The 20435-nt window shown below is 48.3% G+C and overlaps 1 protein-coding gene across 4 annotated transcripts in view; it reads right to left on the minus strand.

Annotated features, from left to right (window-relative positions):
* Positions 1–20435, minus strand: part of GSG1L (GSG1 like) — a 256025-nt gene that overhangs the window by 156328 nt on the left and 79262 nt on the right. For 3 of the 4 annotated variants that reach the window (XM_070461126.1, XM_070461125.1, XM_070461123.1), the window contains exon 2: positions 10526–10573. The exons of the other annotated variant lie outside the window; for it this stretch is intronic. In XM_070461126.1, the coding sequence (XP_070317227.1) occupies positions 10526–10573 (48 nt within the window). The remainder of the gene's footprint in view (positions 1–10525; positions 10574–20435) is intronic. 4 annotated transcript variants of the gene reach the window in all.

Raw genomic sequence — 20435 nt, forward strand, 5'->3', positions numbered from 1 at the left:
ATGTAAGAGACATGGGTTCGATCCCTGGGTTAGAAAGATCCCCTGAAGGAGGGCATGGCAACCCACTCCAGTATTCTTGCCTGGAAAATTCCATGGACAGAGGAGCCTGGTGGTCTATGGTCCATTGGGTTGCACAGAGTCGGACACAAATGAAGCAATGTAGCAGACCAAAGCTGGTGTAACTAACTCAGTCTGGGGGCCAGAGAGGACTTCACAGAGTCAGGATCTTTGAGTTGGCAGGTGAAGGTCACAGGGAGGTCCTCAAATAACCAGGGTGAAAAGATCACCCAGGACTAACAGACAGGCACCAGAATGCACCAGCGACTCTGTTCAGGCTGCAGCCGGTGGGTGACCCGCTCGCAGCTCTATTGTCAGAGTCTGGGCAGCTGTGGAAGCTGGTTCTTCTCTCCCTTCCCTTCAGCATGTTCTGATCTATGCACGTTTCAGTTCTATGGCATAAATCAATAAAACGCACTAAATAAATTAAGTGAGCAGCAGAATTGTAAATCGATTTCAGACGGAGAACAGAGAGGTTGAGGGAACCAACAAGAGACAATTATGGGAACTCAAGTGAGAAATGACTCACGCAAGACTCGGGACTGTGGTCGCGGAGCCACCACCTTGTTACACATTGCTGAAATATTAAACAAATGAAACTTACAAGCTTTGGAGATTGTTTCACAGAAATTGCCAGCTGGTGGCTGCCAGAAATCCCAGCTCTCTGGGAAACACGAGCAGGAAGCAGGCAGAGATGCCTTCAAACACAACTCAGTCCAGGAGGGACGGAGGAGACCACAGCTTCCGGAGTTGAGATTCAGGTCTCCAAAACCAGATGGGACACCCAGTGTCTAAAACATGGCCCTCGTTCCTTCCTTCCCTCTTTCTTTCCTTTCTTCCTTCATTCAACAAACCTCTATTAAATTCTTGCTGTGTGCCAACTCCATGGCAGCACAGGAACCACTAGAGGTCTAGAGAAGATGCAGTGCCTGTCCTCAGGGAGTGTCTAGTCTGGCGGAGGAGATCACCACAAGGCAGAGTGATGGGTTCCAATAAGACGAGCCCCATGTGTGTGCGCGCACACTCAATCAAGTCCAACTCTTTGAGACCCCATGGCCTGTGGCCCACCAGGTTCCTCTGTCTATGTGATTCTCCAGGCAAGAATACTGGAGCGGGTTGCCATCTCCTTCTCCAAGAGATCTTCCTGACCCAGGGATCGAACTCGTGTCTCTTGCGTCTCCTGGATTGGCAGGCGGGGTCTTTACCAGCTGAGCCATCTAGGAAGCCTGAGTACCTTCAGAAGAGATCGTGTCTCAACTGGGTTTTAAAGGACACACAGAAGTTTGCCAGGTCGGCAGAGGGAAGAGAATATGCAAAGGCACAGAGGCATGAGAGATGATGGAGAGTTTGGGGAGAAATGTACAAGACCCACATGAGGGACTGTAGGAGGTGGGAGGAACAGGCACACGTTAGAACATGAAGGTCCTGTTACATGGTGTATGTCTGCGAGCCAGGAAAGGCTTTTAAGCAGGAGGCTGATGGAGCTGGATTTTCACTTTAGAAAGATAATTTAGAATTCAGTGTGGGAATTTTTTGCTTGACTTCTTATGGAAGTATACAGAAAAGAGCATTGATCACAAAAGGACAGCTTGATGAACTTTCATAAACTGAACATATCTAGCTAGTGTGTAACTAGCACCCGGATTAAGAAACAGAACCTCGCCAGCTGCCAGAGCCCTCCACGGGCTCCCTTTCAGTCACACCTGCTCTTCAAGGACAATCTCTGTCCTGGCTTCTGACAGCAAAGATCTGTTTTGCCTATTTTCCAGTTTTATACAAATGGAATCACGTACAATGGGTTCCTGTGAATCTGGCTTCATTTGCCCAGCATCTATGCTGCTGGGAGCAGTTATAGATTACACAGCACTCCGAGGTGTATATGGATGGGCATTGAAGAATCACAGTGGGTGGTTACTGGTGCAGCCTTGATGGCAAATATGAATCATGACAGGCTCAATTCCCTCCTTCCTTCCTTCCTTCCTTCCTTCACTCATTCTTCATTCATTCATTCACAATGAGAACCCACCCACCTTTGAGTGGGAGCTCCAACCTCAGATTCAGAAGCTGGGAACTTTCCCCACACCACACCTTGACAAGTGACAGGATAGATCTCTACCGAGGGATGGGGGCAGTTAATAAAAGAAAAGGACAGACTCCTCATGGACCCCATCCCCCTGCAGCAGGATCAAAGGTGGCAACCATCATGTCCCTGGCCTTCTGTACTGGAAGGTGGCATCCTCTTTGTCCCTCAGTTGGAGCCCTTCCACGATGCCCGATCACCATTTATGTAGCTGTCTTCCACTCCTATAGGGCAGTGACCTTCACTTCATTCATCCCCACACACCCCTGACCAAAGCCTAGCCCACAGCCTGGATCATAGTAGGTGCTCAGAAAATCTGTGTTGAATTGGAAGCCCTGTGTGCAGATGACTGGCACACAGGGGCGGCTCAACTGGTTGGTTGGTTGGTGAGGGAATGAACAGCCGTTACCTCCCCCCAAGCATTTAGGGCACTTTGAGACAAATAAATAAGTCACTTTGGGATGACAATAAACAGAGGAGACCTTGATAAGCAAATTAATGAGTCACCCTCAGGATTTCCCTGGTGGCTCTGCCTGCCAATGCAGGGGACATGGAATCCATCCCTGGTCCAGGAAGATAACACACGCTGTGGAGCAACTAAGCCCATGCACCACAATTACTGAGTCGGAGCTCTCGGACTCAGCGAGCCACAAGTACTGAAACCTACGCACCTAAAGACTGTGCTCCACAACAAGACAGACAAGCCATCACGACGAGAAGCCCAAGCACCACAACTAGAGAGGAGCCCCTGCTCACTGCAGCCAGCCGTGCAAAGCAACAAAGACCCAGCACAGCCAAAAATAAAAATAAATACAATTTTTGAAAATGAGTCATCCCTACACATATACCTCCAGAAATCCAGCTGGGCCAGTTTCAGCACAACCAGCTGCCAATCATCCTTAAGGCCTGTGGTCAGACCCAGGGGTGGTGACCCTGGTGATTAGACTATCGTTCAGCGAATATTTATTCCCACTCCATCCTACCCTCCGAATGGGTCATGCATATCTTGCCCCATTGATGTTGTTTGCAACCACATGACTTGCTTTAGCCAATAGGATGTTTGCAGATAGGAGGCAAGTAAAGGTTTTAAATGTGCTTGTGCAGTTAGCCACCTTGCATTTTTGTTCCCTCTACCTGGCCCCGAGGCTGAGAATGAAGCTCACCTAATGCGAAGAGGCAACTCATTGGAAAAGACCCTGATGCTGGGGAAGACTAAAGGTGGGAGGAGAAGGGGGCAATAGAGCAGGAGATGGTTGGATGGCATCACCGAATCAATGGACATGAGTTTGAGCAAGCTCCAGGAGATGGTGAAGGACAGGGAAGCCTGAAATGCTGCAGCCCATGGGGTCACAAAGAGTCGAACACAGCTGAGTGACTGAACAACTACCTGGTCCCTAAAATGAACATACATGGAACAGACTTCAGCCCAGTCTACATCCTGGAACTCAGACAGTCTACATCAGTTAGACCTAAGTCAATCCCAGACATGCAAGCAAAAAAAAAAAATAAATAAATGCTAAGTGCCAACAAGTTTGGAGATGGTTAGTTATACAGCATTACGGTGACTATTGCTGACCAACATGCTAGGCTTGACAGTTACCCAGATCGTCACATTATTTGGTAATCTGGCCCCAGGGAATAAGAGACTGAGATTTGGAGAGAGAAGGGAAGTTTGAAGCCGAAGATTAGGAAGTTTTTCCCGTGCATTGTAAATATCAAGTTCACAACACACAAACGTTGCTGTTTATTTGCATTTGCACGTTTCATCTTCATAAACTGCTCAACCATCTTTCATTCCTCCTCCTGTGCCTCCCATGGCCTGCTGGGAAGATCTTTGTCAGAGAACCTATTACTCTGCTCTGCCAGCAGGGCTCCTGAGCCCTCCCGGGCTGAGCGCTGGAGGGCCCCGTTCTTGTAAGGGAGAAAGATGTGTGGACAGGTTGCTATTATTCAGCTATGATACAAGGTTCTCAAAGTGTACCGGGGATATAATCTGAATGTCCAGCTACAAGGCCTGATTAAATAAACTGTCTCTATGTGATGGGCTATTACACAGTTGTTCCAAAAGATGAAGGTGAGTTCTATTGTATTGCTATAAAAAGCAATCTACAATTTTATACAGATATATAAGTATACAGTAAGTCCCCTACATACAAATGAGTTTCATTCTGAAAGCACATTCCTAAGGTCAATTTGTTCATAAGTCCAACAAAGTTTGCCTAGGTACCCAACTAACACAAGCAGCTATATAGTCCTATACTGTAATAGGTTTATAATACTCTTCACATAAATAATACACAAAAATCAAACACAGAAAATAAAACATTTTTAATCTCACAGTACAGTGCCTTGAAAAGCACAGTACAATAGCTGGCACACAGGGGCTGGCATCAAGTGAACGGGCAAGAAGAGCTACTGACCAGAGGAGGGAGGGGAGGTGGGAGACAGTGGAGCCGAAGGGTCGTCAGCAACAGGAGATGGAGGGAAGGCTACAATTTCACTCATGCCTGACCCTGATGGAATGCTTGTCCACATCTTTGAAAGTTTGAAACTTGAAGGAACATATGTAGGGGACTTACTGTATGTGTGTGTGTGTATGCGCGTGTATGTTAGTCACACAGTCGTGTCCAACCCTGCGATCCCATGGACTGTAGCTCTCCAGGCTCCACTGTCCATGGAATTCTCCAGACAAGAATACTAGAGTACCCACTAGAGTCAGTAGCCATTCCCTTCTCCAGGGTAATCTTCCCGACCCAGAAATTAAACCTGGGTCTCCTGCATTGAAGGAGGATTCTTTACTGTCTGAACCACCAGAGAAGCCTTTGTGTGTGTGTCTGTGTGCACATATATGTGTATTTATCTATCTACCTACCTATCTTTCATCCTTCTATCCTTCTTCAAGGACTAACAAATCAAACCATTACCAGTGAATATCTAAGGGTGGGCTTATAAGAGACTTTCATTTCTCATTTATACATGTAAGAATTGCTATAATTTTGATAACATGTGTATACAGTAAAAAAAAAAAAATCAATGTTTATATTTTGATTAATTCAATATTGCCAGCATTGCTCTGGGCCCTGAGGATACAGTGAGTCACAAATAAGACAGAATTCCTGCCCTCATGGAACTGACAGTCTGTCAGGGGAGACCACTATTAATCAAAGAAGCACTGGACACATTTCATATATGATGTAAAGACAACCAAACAGAGAAGGGAGAGGCAAAGAACGTGGCAAGAGGAAGGGCTGCTCTAAGGATGTTAAAGGAAGGTGGCCCTGAAGATACGACATTCGAGTGATGAGAAGGAAGCAGCTGTGCCAAGAACTGAGAGAACAGTGTTCCAGGAGCAGGAAACAAGTGCAAAGATCCTGCGGCACACACTAACTTGGCCGACTCAAGAAAGAGTAAGGACTTTGTGGTGCTGGAGAAGACTCTTGAGAGTCCCTTGGAAACCAAACCGGTCAATCCTAAAGGAAAACAATCCTGAACATTCATTGGAAGGACACATGCTGAAGCTGAAACTCCAATACCCTGGCCACCTGATTCGAAGAGCTGACTCACTGGAAAAGACCCTAATGCTGGGAAAGACTGAGGGCAGGAGGAGAAGAGGGCGACAGAGAATGAGATGGTTAGATAGCAATACCAACTCAATGGACATGAGTTTGTGCAAACTCCAGAAGACAGTCAAGGACAGGGAAACCTGGCGTGCTGCAGTCCATGGGGTCGCAAAGAGTCAGACCTGACTTAGCGACTGGACAGCAACAAAAAAAGATACTGGAGACTGAAGTGTGGTGACAGGGGGAGATCTCAGGAGAAGGGCTCCTGTCTGTCCAGGGCCGGATCCCCTAGACCACACAGGCCATGATGAGAATGCTGACTTTTCCTTTGAGCGAGATGGGAGCCAAAAGAGGGTTTTAAAGGGAACCACATGAGATGATTTACGCTTTCAAAAGATCCTGCTGGCTACCAGTGCAACAGGGGGCAAAAATAAAAAGATGTAACCTGTTAAGAGACTGTGGCAGGAATCCAGATGAAAAGCGGATGTGGCTTAGGCTAGTTTAAAATGGAAAGTGATTTCCCACATGAAGCAGAAAGCTAGAATGATCAGGAGAACCAACGAAAATATGCCATGGTTAAAACACTGATGACAGACACATATTTTGCCAGGGGAGAGAGTAGGGGAGGGACAGACAGGAGAGTATTGGAGAAAATGGCAAAGATGGGGCCGTTTGAGAAGGGCCTCAATCACACACACTCAACACACACACACACACACACAAACACACACAGGCTCGAAAGGCCTAGCTTTTCAGCAGAAGAACCAGGCATTTAAGAGCCAGATGGCTCAGGTCCAAATCCCAGCGTCCTAACTATGTGACCTTGGGCAAGTCAATTAACTCTCTAGACCTCAGTCTCTTCATCTGTAAAATGGGGATTAAATGAGCCAATGGGTGTAAAGTTCTCAGAACAGTGCCTGGCACATGGCAAGTGCTGCAGGAAAGCCAGTCCTTGTTAGTGTCACCTAACACTAATGATTATGATTGGATTTTGCAGAGCAGGCAGGAAGTCACAGGGGAAGCAGGTGAAGTCACAGTCTGGCAGAAGACTGCGCTTAGGGAGAGAACACACGTGGGCTCCAACATCACCATGACCCAGAACCAATCCCTCCCTCTCTGCAGCTCAGGCTCCTCATCTGTGAAATGGACAGTCAACATGGTGAGGACTCGGGGAGCACGCAGAGGGTCTAGGAGCACTTCACTCCTGCAGGTGCCCCTGGGAGGGGCCAAAAGGCTTGGGAACTGGCCGTCGAGCTGCCACAACCAAACCCCTCTGGCCCCGAGGGAGACCTTAAGTGCTTGAGAGGCACTGAGTCCGTGAAAACTGGTCTGCAAAACCAGACCACTCAGCCTCCTTATAAACACTTTCATATACACAGAAGGACGGTCCTCGGCGTGGCTGCCAAGCCCTGAAAGTAAAATCACAAGGCTAGTAAACACAAAGAAACAACTTCTCTGGGGCCCTGGGTCCTTGTAAAAGAAGCAGAAATAAAGATCTGATGCCCCCAGCAGGAGGCAAGAGAAACCCACCTGCTGCTGTACATGGACACACATGCCCATGTACATACATCCACACACTCCTACATGCACACACACATACCTGCCTCCCTGCCCCCACTCACCCACCAGTGTGCACGCAGGCACACACACAAGACCCATGTGCACACTCACAGGAGCACACCCTCACCCTCAACTGGACATGCACACACATTTACATGTGCACACACCAAGAAGACTCTTGAGAGTCCCTTGGACTGCAAGGAGATCAAACCAGTCCATCCTAAAGGAAATCAACCCTGAACATTCATTGGAAGGACTGATGCTGAAGCTGAAGCTCCAATACTTTGGCCACCTGAAGCAAAGAGCCAACTCATTGGAAAAGACCCTGATGCTGGGAAAGATTGAAGGCAGGAGGAAAAGGGGATGACAGAGGATGAGATGGTTGGATGGCATCACCAAGTCAATGGACATGCATTTGAGCAAGCTCCAGGAGATGGTGAAGGACAGGGAAGCCTGGCGTGCTGCAGTCCCTGGGATTGCAAAGTCAGACATGACTGAATGACTGAAGAACAACACATGGTCATGCTTCCTGGAATCAGATCTGGAGCAGAGGTGACCCAGAAACTCCAAGGCCTTGGGGATTATGGGATGGGCATCATAGAGGTTGCCTACAGGTAACCTGCAGTACAAGGGTGGGGTGTGGAGTGTGCACTCTGCCCCTTATGACACGATCCCCAACCTTTTTGGCACCAGAGACTGATTTGGTGGAAGATCATTTTTCTACGGACCAAGGGTCTGGGGGAGGGATGTTTCTGGATGATTCAAGTGCATTACATTTATTATGCCAATGCTGATCTGACAGGAGGCAGAGCTCAGGCAGTAATGAGAGCAATGGGGAGCAGCTATAAATACAGTACTCACCTGCTACTCACCTCCTGCTGTGACCCAGTCCCTAATCACAGACCAGCACCCATCCATGGCCCAGGGGGTGGGGACCCCTGCCTTATGAGATGTGAGATGTGGGTGGCTTAATGTCTCTAAGCCTCAGTTTCTTCATCTGTCAAGTGGGGAGAGAAAGTCAGCCCCTTCTTCACAAGGTTGAGGGGAGGCTTCCCAGTTAATACATTCACAGTGCATGGCCCAGTGCCCGGCACATGGTATCCAATCAATCAAGTATCAGTCATTTATTGGCAGCTGTATTCACAGTATTTTCTGGAGATCTCAGTTTGAGAGGCACAGTCTGAGTCGCTCAGCCCGAAAACTCAGGCAAGGCTACATGCAGGTGTTAACTTCTAAGATGCAATACAAGGGTCGCTACAGAGTGTGGGAGGGAATCAAAGGAAACAGAGGAGGCACTCCCCACGGCCACATGCTTGCTCAGCAGGGGAGTCCAGCCTCGTCTTGGGCCTGAGGGCACCGCGGGCCTCCTACCACAGGCCCCTCAGTCTCACCAGCTGTCACCTGGCCAGAGCTCTCCAAGGGGACACTGTGTGCAAGACAGGAATGTCATCAGCTTCAACGGCACACACCCCCTTGCCTACCCCACCTCTGCCAACACCTTGGAAGGGTTATAGTCCCGGCCCTCCAGGCTCTTAAACCTCCTGACACTGCAAGGAAACCCCAAACTCAGCCCTACCAGCAGGGGCTGTGGGTGGCCACATGTCCTGGACTTAATTTTCCCTGACCCATGCTTGCCAAGGGCTTCCCTGGCGGCTCAGTGGTAAAGAATCCTCCTGCAATGCAGGAGACATGGGTTGAATCCCTGGGTCAGGAAGATCCCCTGGAGAAGGAAATGGCAACCCACTCCAATATTTTTGCCTGGGAAATCCCATGGACAGAGGAGCCTGGCAGGCTCCAGTCCATGGGGTCGCAAAAGAGTCAGACACAACTTAGTGGCTGAACAACAACAGTGCCTACCAAGGCCCTCCATATTTGAATAGGATGTATACAAATACAGGACTCCAATGCATAGGACTGAACCCTTGCCTGTTTCCCAATCCCAAATCCCAGGACCAGAGCCCTCTCCTAATCTCCAGGCTGTCTAAAGGGACCTGCACACCTGTTCACTCTTGGCAGGGGTTCTCCTTGGTGGTGGGGGGGGAGGCAGGTGGGGAGGCAGCCATGCCCTATGTTCTTGTAACAGCACAGCCTCCAGTATCCATTCTCCTGCCCCCACCGCACAATGATAGAACCCCTGACTTTTAGCTGAGCCCAAGGTCGCTGATTACGATCTCATTTCCCTGACTCCTTTGCAGCTATAATCAAGTTCTGGCAAAGAGGAAGTGAGCCCATGTCATAGGCCAACTTCTGGGGACCCAGTTGACATGCAAGATTGGCCCATTCTTTCTTGCCCTTCCTCTACCCTGTTGCCTAGACTACAGATGTGACAGCTGGAGCTCTAACCACCCTCTTAGACCACGAGGACAAAGGATGCTGGAGAGGGCCCTCAAGTGCCGGGACCCTGAGGACTGTATGGAGCAGATCCGCCCTGGATTTCAAACCTTTATAAAAGCTATAAACACATTTCTCCACTGAAGCCAGTTATTTGGGGTCACCTGGTGGCTTAGACAGTTAAGAATCTGCTTGCAATGCAGGAGACCTGGGTTCAATCCCTGGGTCAGGAAAATTCCCCTGGAGAAGGGAATGTCTACCCACTCCGGTATTCTTGACTGGAGAATCTCATGGACAGAGGAGCCTGGTAGGTTCAGTCCATGGGGTCAGAGTCAGAAACAACTGAGTGACTAATACTTATTAACACTTTACTTCCAACTAAACGTAATCCTGACTACTCTGCCCCCTACATAAGCTGCAGCTACCCCCAGTCATCCTATCTGAGTGTCACTGGGCTCAAAATCTCTGATATTCGGCCCTGAACATCAATGGCTCCTGTCTGAAGAACAGTGTCCAATCAGGCTGGACCTCCCCACACCCGTGAGATGACAGAAATAGAACATCTGGCTTCCCTCCCTTCCAAGGACAAATCCTACACTGGGAGACAATGCCCCCAGCACTGTCTTGCCTGACCCTAAATTCCACACACCCATCCTACCTCCCCCAAAGTCCCAGCATGCTCTACAAGTAGCAGAAGCAGAAGGATTCTCAGGACCACACGCCCACTGTGGGTGGGGAGAGTGGCAGGGGGCAAGATGAGGACCCTCCACCTGCCTCTCCCACTGCTCTGACCACTCAAGGAACTCAGAGCTTTGCAACAGGATCCTGGCACTTTGGGACACCACCACCCTGAGGTGCTAACAGACAGGCTCTCCCAGGGCTGCGGGAAGTGTCCCAGAGGGCGCCGGCTGTCACACCTGAGCTGGGCCACACCTACCTTTCTCTGAAGCCGGGGCCAGGTCAATGAAACTGCGGCATTTTTCACCTTTGGGGGGAAAAAAAGAAAAGAAAGATTTTCAGAATATGAGAGGAAGTGAGAGCTTCGGGCTTTCACCTCTCCCCCTCCCAGGAGCCCCAGACTGAGCGGCAGCCCAAGCATGTCTAACCTGAGCAGCCTCTTTCTCTAACCTTAATTCCCAGAAAGTCAACGCCCTGAGGAATGTGGATGGCAAAGATGCAAACTCAACTGAACAGCCCCCGCTGTGATGCCACCTCCTGTCACCTCCCAGCACAATCATCCAGCCTTGTCACTTGCACCTCCTCAAAGCCCTGTGGCCCTTTCCTCGGCCTCCACCCCATCCAGGCCCAGCAGGACGAGGGCAGAAGCCATCACTGGGCTCCCTGGGCCTCTGTCTGATCCACTCTCCACACTGCAGCTGGAGGGGTATTTTCACACCACACATTATGTCACAAGCACACACGCACGGACACACACTCTTGCTCAAAACACCATCCCAAAATCAAGCCCAGATTCCTTCACGTGGACGCAGGACTGGCCTCCATCAGCCTCTCCGTCCACACCCCATCCCCACCTCCTCCCCGCCCAGGGTTCCCTGGTGGCTCAGTCAGTTAAGAATCTGTTTGCAACGCAGGAGACCTGGGTTCGATCCCTGGGTCAGGAAAGATTCCCTGGAGAAGGGAATGGCAACCTACTCCACTATTCTTGCCTCAAGAATTCAATGGACAGAGAAGCCCGGCAGGCCACAGTCCATGGGTCACAAAGCATCAGACACAATTGAGCGCCTAACACTTTAAGAATGCATGGGTTTTGAATGCATCACCTTAAACTTTCTTTACGTTGTATTTTTCCTCTCAAAACTAGAGAGGGAAAATTTTTACCGTCAAATTCATACAAGCAGCAAGGGCCCCATTAAGACTTTGTGGACCCTAGGCTCTTTTGCCTTTGGGGTCTCTTCCTCAATAAAAAATTAAATTAGAAATTATATTTTACAAATGCATGGGTTAAAGATTAATGCATTAACATTATTTTGGGTTGGCCCAAAAGTTCGTTCAGGTTTTCCATAATACCTGGAAACACTGGAATGAACTTTTCGCCCAACTCAGTGTATCGAAATTATTCTTTTTCTTTGATTCTAAAAGAAATTAAAATATTTTTATGGACTTTTATTCTGACCGTGTGCCTTGAAATCTTGCTGAATTCATTTATTCTAGTAGTTTTTAGTGGATTCTTGTAATGTACTTGTGATGTATACAAGAATGTATATATACTATATATAATTCCATGGACAGAGGAGTTTGGTGGGCTACAGTCCATGAGGTCACAAAGAATTGGACATGACAGAGCACGCACGCATAGATATTCCTTTCATAGATACTCTTTATCAACTGGCGGAGCTCTCTTATATTCCTAGTTTGTTGAGTAGTTTTATTGTAAAAGTATGTTTGCTTTCTCTTTAATTCCTTAACAGCCTGCAATGTCGTTCTGAGAATCCCTATTTTAGAGACAAGCAAACTGAGGCTCTGAAGTGACTTGCCTAAGACCACATAGACAGTAACTGACACATTCAATCCAAGTCCATAGGCTCCAAACTCTATGCCCTAAAGTTTTTCCAGCTATCTATTCCCATTTGCAGAGCACCAGGGTCCTGAAAGCAAATCTCTGAGAACATAGCTCTGTGTACATGGGGAAAATCCTCTAAGGGGCTAAATAAAATGACTCTCACGCATCCTTCCTCTATGTGGATTAGACCAAACAGAAGATGTTTGAGCAGAGATGGTCAAAATTGGCCCACACTGCCTGTGCAGGGCAAAGCTGAGGTTTAAGGAAAAATAATAGTGATGACATAAGAAAGCCTGGATATATCAATCATCAACAAGTCTAATGATGAAAATCCAAACTCAGAAGAGATTTTTTTGGTTCTACAGCCTTAGTTCCATGATAAAAGTTAGCTAACCACTTGTGAGAAAGGTATCAAACTAACATATTGGCTAATTGCTTTCAGAAGTAGTTCTTAAAACGTTAATGTTTTTTACAATCATTATTAAGTCTATATGTGGAACAAGGGATTTCGTTTGGGTATAAAACTGAAGACAAGTGCACTTAGCTGTTCACACTGAAGCTTGTCAATAAGATCATGAAGCTGTGGCCTGTTCCCACCACCCGAGGGCAGCATACCTTCCTCGAACCACGGAAGCAGAAAGCTGGGGATGACGGGGATTCAGTCGCTCAGTCGTGTTTGACTCTTGCAACTACCTGGACTGCAGCCCACCAAACTCCTCTATCCACGGGATCTCCCAGGCAAGAAATACTGGAGTGTGTTGCCACTTTCCTTTCTAGGGGATCTTCCCGACCAAGGGATCGAAATCGGGTCTTCTGCATTGCAGTTCAGTTCAGTTCAGTTGAGTCACTCAGGCATGTCCAACTCTTTGCAACCCCATGGACTGCAGCACACCAGGCCTCCCTGTCCATCACCAACTCCCGACGCTTGCTCAAACTCATGTCCATCGAGTCAGTGATGCCATCCAACCATCTCATCCTCTGTCGTCCCCTTCATCTCCTGCCTTCAATGCTTCCCAGCATCAGGGTCTTTTCCAATGAGTCAGTTCTTCCCAACAGGTGGCCAAAGTATTGGAGCTTCAGCATCAGTCCTTCCAATGAATATTCAGGACTGATTTCCTTTAGGACGGACTGGTTTGATCTCCTTCATTCCAAGGGGCTCTCAAGAGTCTTTTCTAACACCACAGTTCAAAAGCATCAGTTCTTCGGTGCTCAGCTTTCTTTATAGTTCAACTCTCATATCCATACACAACTTCTGGAAAAACCATAGCTTTGACTAGATGGACTTTGTCAGCAAAGTAATGTCTCTGCTTTTTATATGCTGTCTAGGTTGGTCATAGCTTTTCTTCCAAGGAGCAAGTGTCTTTTAATTTCATGGCTGCAGTCACCATCTGCAGTGATTTTGGAGCCCAAGAAAATGAAGTCTGTCACTGCTTCCATTGTTTCCCCATCTATTGGCCATGAGGTGATGGGACCAGATGCCATGATCTTCATTTTCTGAATGTTGAGTGTTAAGCCAGCTTTTTCACTCTCCTCTTTCACTTTCATCAAGAGGCTCTTCAGTTCCTCTTCACTTTCTGCCATAAGGGTGGTGTCATCTGTGTATCTGAGGTTATTGATATTTCTCCCGGCAATCTTGATTCCAGCTTGTGCTTCATCCAGCCCAGCGTTTCTCATGATGTACTCTGCATTGCAGACAGTCTTTATCAACTGAGCCACCAGGGAAGCCAGGAAGGATCCTAAAGGTCACCCAGCGTAAGTGATTCTCAGCCCTGGGAAGCCCACCCTCAGACATTCTGATTTAATTTGTCAGCAGGAGGCCTAAACATCAGTGGGTTTTCAAAGCCCCCAGGTGATTCTAGTCAGACAACTAGGGTAAGATTCACCCTCTAATCTGATCTGTAAAAACATCTATTTTTGAAGCTTTCCTGGTGATCCATTGGCTAAGAATCTGCCTGCTAATGCAGCAAACACTGGTTCAATCCCTGGCCTAGGAAGACCCCACATACCTTGGGGAAATTAAGCCACAACTGAAGCCCATGCATCCTGGAGCCCGTGCTCCAAAACAAGAGAAGCCACAGCAATGAGAAGCCTGCACACCACACAGAAGAAAAGCCCCCACTCGCCACAACTAGAGAAAAGCCAGCACACATTAATGAAGACCCAGCGCAGCCAAAAATAAACATATTTATTTTATATATTTTTAAATAAATATATTTTATTTTAAACATATATATTTTTAAATAAAATTATCTATTTTCAGCATTAGAAAAGCAATAGAAAGTCATTTTAGTGGCAGTCGGTGCTATTGCACTGGACACTCCTTCAAGCAGCAGTGCTTATGCGGCAGGACAGCAGGGTGGCCAAGGCCTGAGCTCTGGAATCAGTAGGGTTGGGCCCAAATCCTGACTCCATCACTTCCTATCACGTGAGCTCCCAGTCTTTCTGGACCTTGAGTTCCTAGTCTGTAGAACAGGCACAGACCGGTAGGGGTGTTATAAAGACTCAACATGGGCAAACAACTTAGGACGCCTGTAACGGAGTAAGAGCTTAGCGACTTCCCTGGTGGCCCAGGGGCTAAGACTCCACGCTCCCAATGCAGGGGGCCCAGGATCGATCCCTGGTCAGGAAAATAGATTCCCACATGCTTTAACTAAGAGTTTGCATGCTGCAACTAAAGAAGATCCTAAGCGCCACAACAAAAGATTCCACTTGATGCACCTAAGACCTGGCACGGCCAAACAAATGCATAAATGAAATGTTTCTCTTAAGAAGAAAGAGTAGACGCTTAGGAGATGGTGACTGTCATCACCATCATCACTGTCACCGCCCACACAGGGGTCAGAGGAGACACGTACATTGTGGGAGGAGAGAGAAGATTGACCTCTGGGTCACCACCATGGAGTTGGTGGCATGCGGCCGTGGAGCCAGACCTGCCTGGGTTCCAGCCTGACTCCATCACTTACCAGACATGCAACATCAACATGAACATTTTGGTGCCTCGGTTTCCCTATCCAGAAAAAGGATGATCATCAATGCTAGTGTTTCTGCAGTGCTTATTACGGGGTGGATCCGCAGGGCTCGGCGCCAACACTGGGCGGCACAGCAAGGATGGCTCAGCAAGCAGGAGTCCAGCCAAGTGGTAGTTACAGGGATAAAGGCCCCTGTAATTACGGTAGTTACAGGGACATGGCCCCACGCCTTCCACTGTTCCCCTCAAACCCAAGGACACTGCCTGCTAGCTGCCTCATCTGTGCCCCCTTGAAGATGCCCTTTTGCCCATCGCTCCTCCACCTCTGATCCCTTCTGACCTCCTTCTCCCAGAAGACCAGAGGTTCTCCCAAAAGTCCTGAAAACTTCACATCACCCCAGGGCTGGGAGGGAACCTGCATTATGTGAAGTCTGAATTTCTCACCATCCCAGAGAATGGATATTCATTCCCATGAGGACCCGAGAAATAAACTCATGGGAAGCACTTTGGTGGTAAGAAGTAACTCAGATCCACCATAGCCTCAAAGGGAAATATCCAGCACAAGGATCTTCATCTTTGCCTCTTGCTTCAAGGTCCATGGTCAATGGATAGGACTTGGAATCCAGCCCCAACACAAGGGTAGCCAATTCATGAGATCTCAATACCCAGGAATGACTGGGGAAGCCTGTATGGACTCAAGGGTAACCTAGAGGGTATATGCTCTGTCTAAAGGAATATGAATTAACATCCTGGCCATCTGGACCAGTCAGGGTCCCAGCAGGAAACAGATGGCACCCTGGAAGGGGCTCACCGTAGACTGCTGAGTGAAGGGTCTATTCAAAGACGTGGGGACAGGGGTGAGGGACCGGCAACAGTGGGGAGCCCTCAGCTCCAGCCTGAAGGGGCTGGGGAGGGAAAGGAGGCTGCGAGAAGTGAAGCCACAGAGAAGGACCTGCCCCTCGGAGCTTAGCCACGCCGAAGCAAGCATCAGGACCAGAAATTCTGGGGTAGGGCCTGAGAATCTACATTTCTGACAAATTCCCAGGGGTTGCTGATGCTGCTGGTCTGGGGACCACACAGTCCTTAGAGGAATGTGGTCACTGTCAAACCTCGACAGGGTGAGAATGAGGCACGGGAGGAGGACCACCCTAACTTTTTTAAAAATGGATTTATTTTAACTTTTTGGCCACACTGGCTCTTCACTGCTGTACTCAGGCTTTCTCTAGCTGTGGTGAGTAGGGGCTACTCTTCGTTACGGTGCACCGGCTTCTGCTTGCGGTGGCTTCTCCGGCTGCCGAGCGCGGACTCTAGAGCGAGTGGGCTTTGGTAGCTGTGGCGCACGGGCTTAGCTGCCTTGCAGCATGTGGGATCTTCCCGGACCAGTGATCAAACTCGTGTCCCCTGAACTGGCAGGCAGATTCTGGACCACCAGGGATGTCTCAACCCCAGCTTTCTCCCCTTTCTGCCCTCTGATTTCCTGCCGATGCCTCCCGCTGGCTGGAACCAAAGGGAAACCAGAGGACGCAGGAGTCTGGACACTGCCCCTGAGTAGAGCAGTATCTCATGGCACAGGGGGCAGTGGACAGAGGTGGAGGGGTGAACAGCGAGCAACCAGTACGCCACCCTACCCAAGGTGGCCCTCACCCCTCCTTAGCCATCACCCTCATGCCCTCACCCTGGATGCTTCTCTCTTTCATAGTCTTACCACAGTCTCCATCTAAAATGATCTTGTGTATGCATTTGGTCATGTGTTTATTGTCTGGGTTCTCTATGGGATGCATGTGGACTTTTCCTCTACGTAGGTTATATACACACATAGATATGCCTGGGCTGTGGGCTTGACCACATTCTGGACCATTCTGAAAACAATACAACAGTGCAGATGAAATCACTCCCCTTCTCTGTCCCTCTCTCCTTCACTCTCTCTCTCCCTCTCAATCCTAGGAATCCAAATCACAACCAGCAGTGATACTTGAGGATGTTTGGATTAATTTTGATCCCTAAAAATATACTTCTCTTTGGTTCCCAATACCAGTGTTTGATATTCATGCAATTATATTCAGTGAACATTCATTGAGCACCTACTATGTGTCAGGCACCACTCATGGTTCTGGGGATGCAGCAGTGAATCAGGAGGCAAGTGCCCACCCTCATGGAGCCACTGATCTAATGTTAAAGTGTATGTTTCGAGCACTCAGAAACCTTGCACCAAAAGAGGATGTTTCCCAGCTCATCTGAACAGTATTCAGATGCATATATTCAAACAAAACTAAGTCAGAAGGATACATGCACTCCTATGTTCATAGAAGCGCTACTCACAATAGCCAAGGCATGCAAACAACCTAAATGTCAGTCAACAGATGAACGGATAAAGATGTGTTGCATATATACAATGGATACCACTCAGCCATGAAAAAGAACAAAACAATGCCATTTGCAGTTGCATGGATGCAACTAGAGATTATCATACCATGTGAAGTAAGTCAGAAAGAAAGACGAATACCATAGACCACTTACACATGGAATCTAAAATATGACACAGATGAACCTCTCTATGAAACAGAAATAGACTCATGGACATAAAGAACAAACTGGCAGGTGTCAGGGGCAGGGGGTTGGGGGAGGGATGGAGTGGGAGGTTGGGGTTAGCAGATGTAAGCTGTTATATATAGAATGGATAAACAGCAAGGTTCCCTGTATAGCACAGACAACCATACTTAATATCCTGTGATAAACCATAATGGAAAAGAATATAAAAAGAATGTACATATATATGTGTGTATATATAACTAAATCACCTTGCCGTACAGCAGAAATTAACACAACACTGTAAATCAACTACATGAAAATTAAAATTACTGAACAAGCAGTGCCCAGACAGCATCTCTGAGACAAGCAAAAGCTCTGAGACCACATGTATCATTTGCTGCTGTGTCCTCGTAGCCTGTACAGTAACAGATGCTCCGGGCATGACATGGTGATGGGATGAGTAAATGAAGAGCGTTTCACAAACGGCCTTTGCCAAGGATTACACCATATGGGGGCAGCTCTACAGAATCCTACAGGTGTGGCCAGGTCAAGGTGAGACTGAAAGCTGAGCTCTAGAGCGTCTCGGGGCCCACCTGAGAGGGAAGGGGCAATCAGAGAGGCATGCCCAGCCTCACCGCTGCCAACACAGAGGGCTTGGAGGCTGGAGATCAGCCTGGAGGTGATATTTTTAATGGCCACCTTTCACCTCCTTTTCTGCTGCTTGTTGCCTGGTGGTTCAGATTTATAACCTCCCTTTTCCCAACTCTCGATCGCAACATCTTCTCTACCTCCATTTCCCCATATCTGACCCATCCCCAGCCTTCAAGTGCACCGGCTCCCCCACCACGAGTCAAGTATTATACACCAACCACCTGCCCCACCCTGAAGGGATGTCTCCCTGAATTCCCAGTGTTTCACCTTCCAAGACACTGTGCCCTTCTACTTGGGGCACAGCTTGGCCCCTGTGGCACTGTCAATAGCAAATCTATCCACCATCAAGTAGAAGCTAGAGTTTGTCACGTTGCCCAGGATCCAGGATCCAGTGACCCAGGAAGAGTCCAGGGCAAGCAGCATGCTCAGAACTTGGCACACATCACAACTGTATGAAGTCAGTATCCATCCCCACTTTACAGATGAGGAAACTGAGGCTCACACAGGCAAAGTGACCTACCCAAGGTTACACAGCCAGGGAGCAGGAGAACTGGGAGCTGGACCCAGGTCTGTATTTTTCCAAAGCGCTTTCCATCATGAAAGAGACTGACTTGTACAGAGGAGGCAGGGACCCAGGGCATTCCACGGCCAGACTAGCTTGTTTGGACTCCAGCAAATCAACACTGTCTCTGAAATACACTTTTTAACCATCATCATATGGGGAGTTCCTATCCTTTGCAAAAGCAGAGAGGCAAAAAAAAAAAAAAAAAATTTAAATTTAAAAAAAAAAAAAGCAGAGAGGCTAGTATGAGAGTCCCATGTCCCCGCCTCAGCTTGGAAATTGTTGCTTCATGGTCAGTCTTTTCTCTCTGCACCCACCACCCCCACCACTAGTGGAGTTGCTGTTGTTGTTCAATTGGCAAGTTATGTCCAACTCTGGGCAACCCCATGGACTGCAGCACACCAGGCCTCCCTGTCCTTCACTATGTTCTAGAGTTTGCTCAAACTCAAGTCCATTGAGTTGATGATGCCATTCAACCATCACATCCTCTGTCATCCCCTTCTCCTCCTGCTCTCAATCTTTCCCAGCATCAGGGTCTTTTCCAGAGTTGGCTCTTCACATCAGGTGGCCAAAGAATTGGAGCATCAGCTTCAGCATCAGTCCTTCCAATGAATATTCAGGGTTGATTTCCTTTAGGATTGACTGGCTTGATCTCCTTGCTGTCCAAGGAACTCTTAAGAGTCTTCTCCAGCACCACAGTTCAAAAGCATCAATTCTTTGGCACTCAGCCTTCTTTATGGTCCAACTCTCACAACCATACTTGACTATTAGTGGGGTTATCTTGAAACAAATCCTAAAGGTTTGTATCTAAATGTCTCTTTGAAAGGTTTGCTTCCTTGCTCAGAAAAGACAAATAGAAGGTCATTTCTTCTCAAACCCTATGTCGTCACCCTACTGGGGCTGTTGACTTTTAGCATTATGGGAATAAAACACGCAACCCAAGAGGTCCTGACCTGCTCTAGCTGCTGACTCCTTCTGACCCACTGTCTGTGGGACCTGGCTGAGCTAAGGGTGAAGGCAGCTCAGGAATTGCCCTCAACACAACATCTTCAATGTGTCAGCTGGTGCTCTGATCCTGCCACCAAGGGGAGCGCCTGGCACAGGTTCTCGGCAGAAACAGTAGAAACGAGTCTTCCAAGAATCCACCCCAGAGACAATCAGTGGGTCAGAGCCACCTCCTCTCTGACTCACCACACACTCATGATTCCAGGAATCTTACCCCAAGGTCCCTCCTCCAGGTCTGATCTTCTTGAGAAAGAAGCTCATGGTGGAGGCGGCCAGGGGAGGCGGGTGCCCTGGGCACCCATGGGGGCCAGGCAGGCCGTGCTCCCCAGTGAAAAGCCTGTGCTCTGACTTCATAGTTCAAAACGCAGCTCTGCCACCTGCCAGCTATGGGAACTCTGGGGGAACAATGGTTTTCATTTATTTGGTTGGGTTATTTGGCAGGAAAAGGGTGATGATTTCAGCCTCAAGGTGTTGCTAAAGGGCTAAATGAGGTAACAGGTATAAAACAAGATGTCTTCAGTTAGGATTTAAATCAGGCAACACCTGCGAGGGATCAGCTTGATGCATTGACACCCACATCCCTCTGTCATTCATCACAGCTCCCAGGGCGC

This window comes from Odocoileus virginianus, chromosome 33, assembly GCF_023699985.2.
Source record: "Odocoileus virginianus isolate 20LAN1187 ecotype Illinois chromosome 33, Ovbor_1.2, whole genome shotgun sequence".
NCBI lineage: Eukaryota > Metazoa > Chordata > Mammalia > Artiodactyla > Cervidae > Odocoileus > Odocoileus virginianus.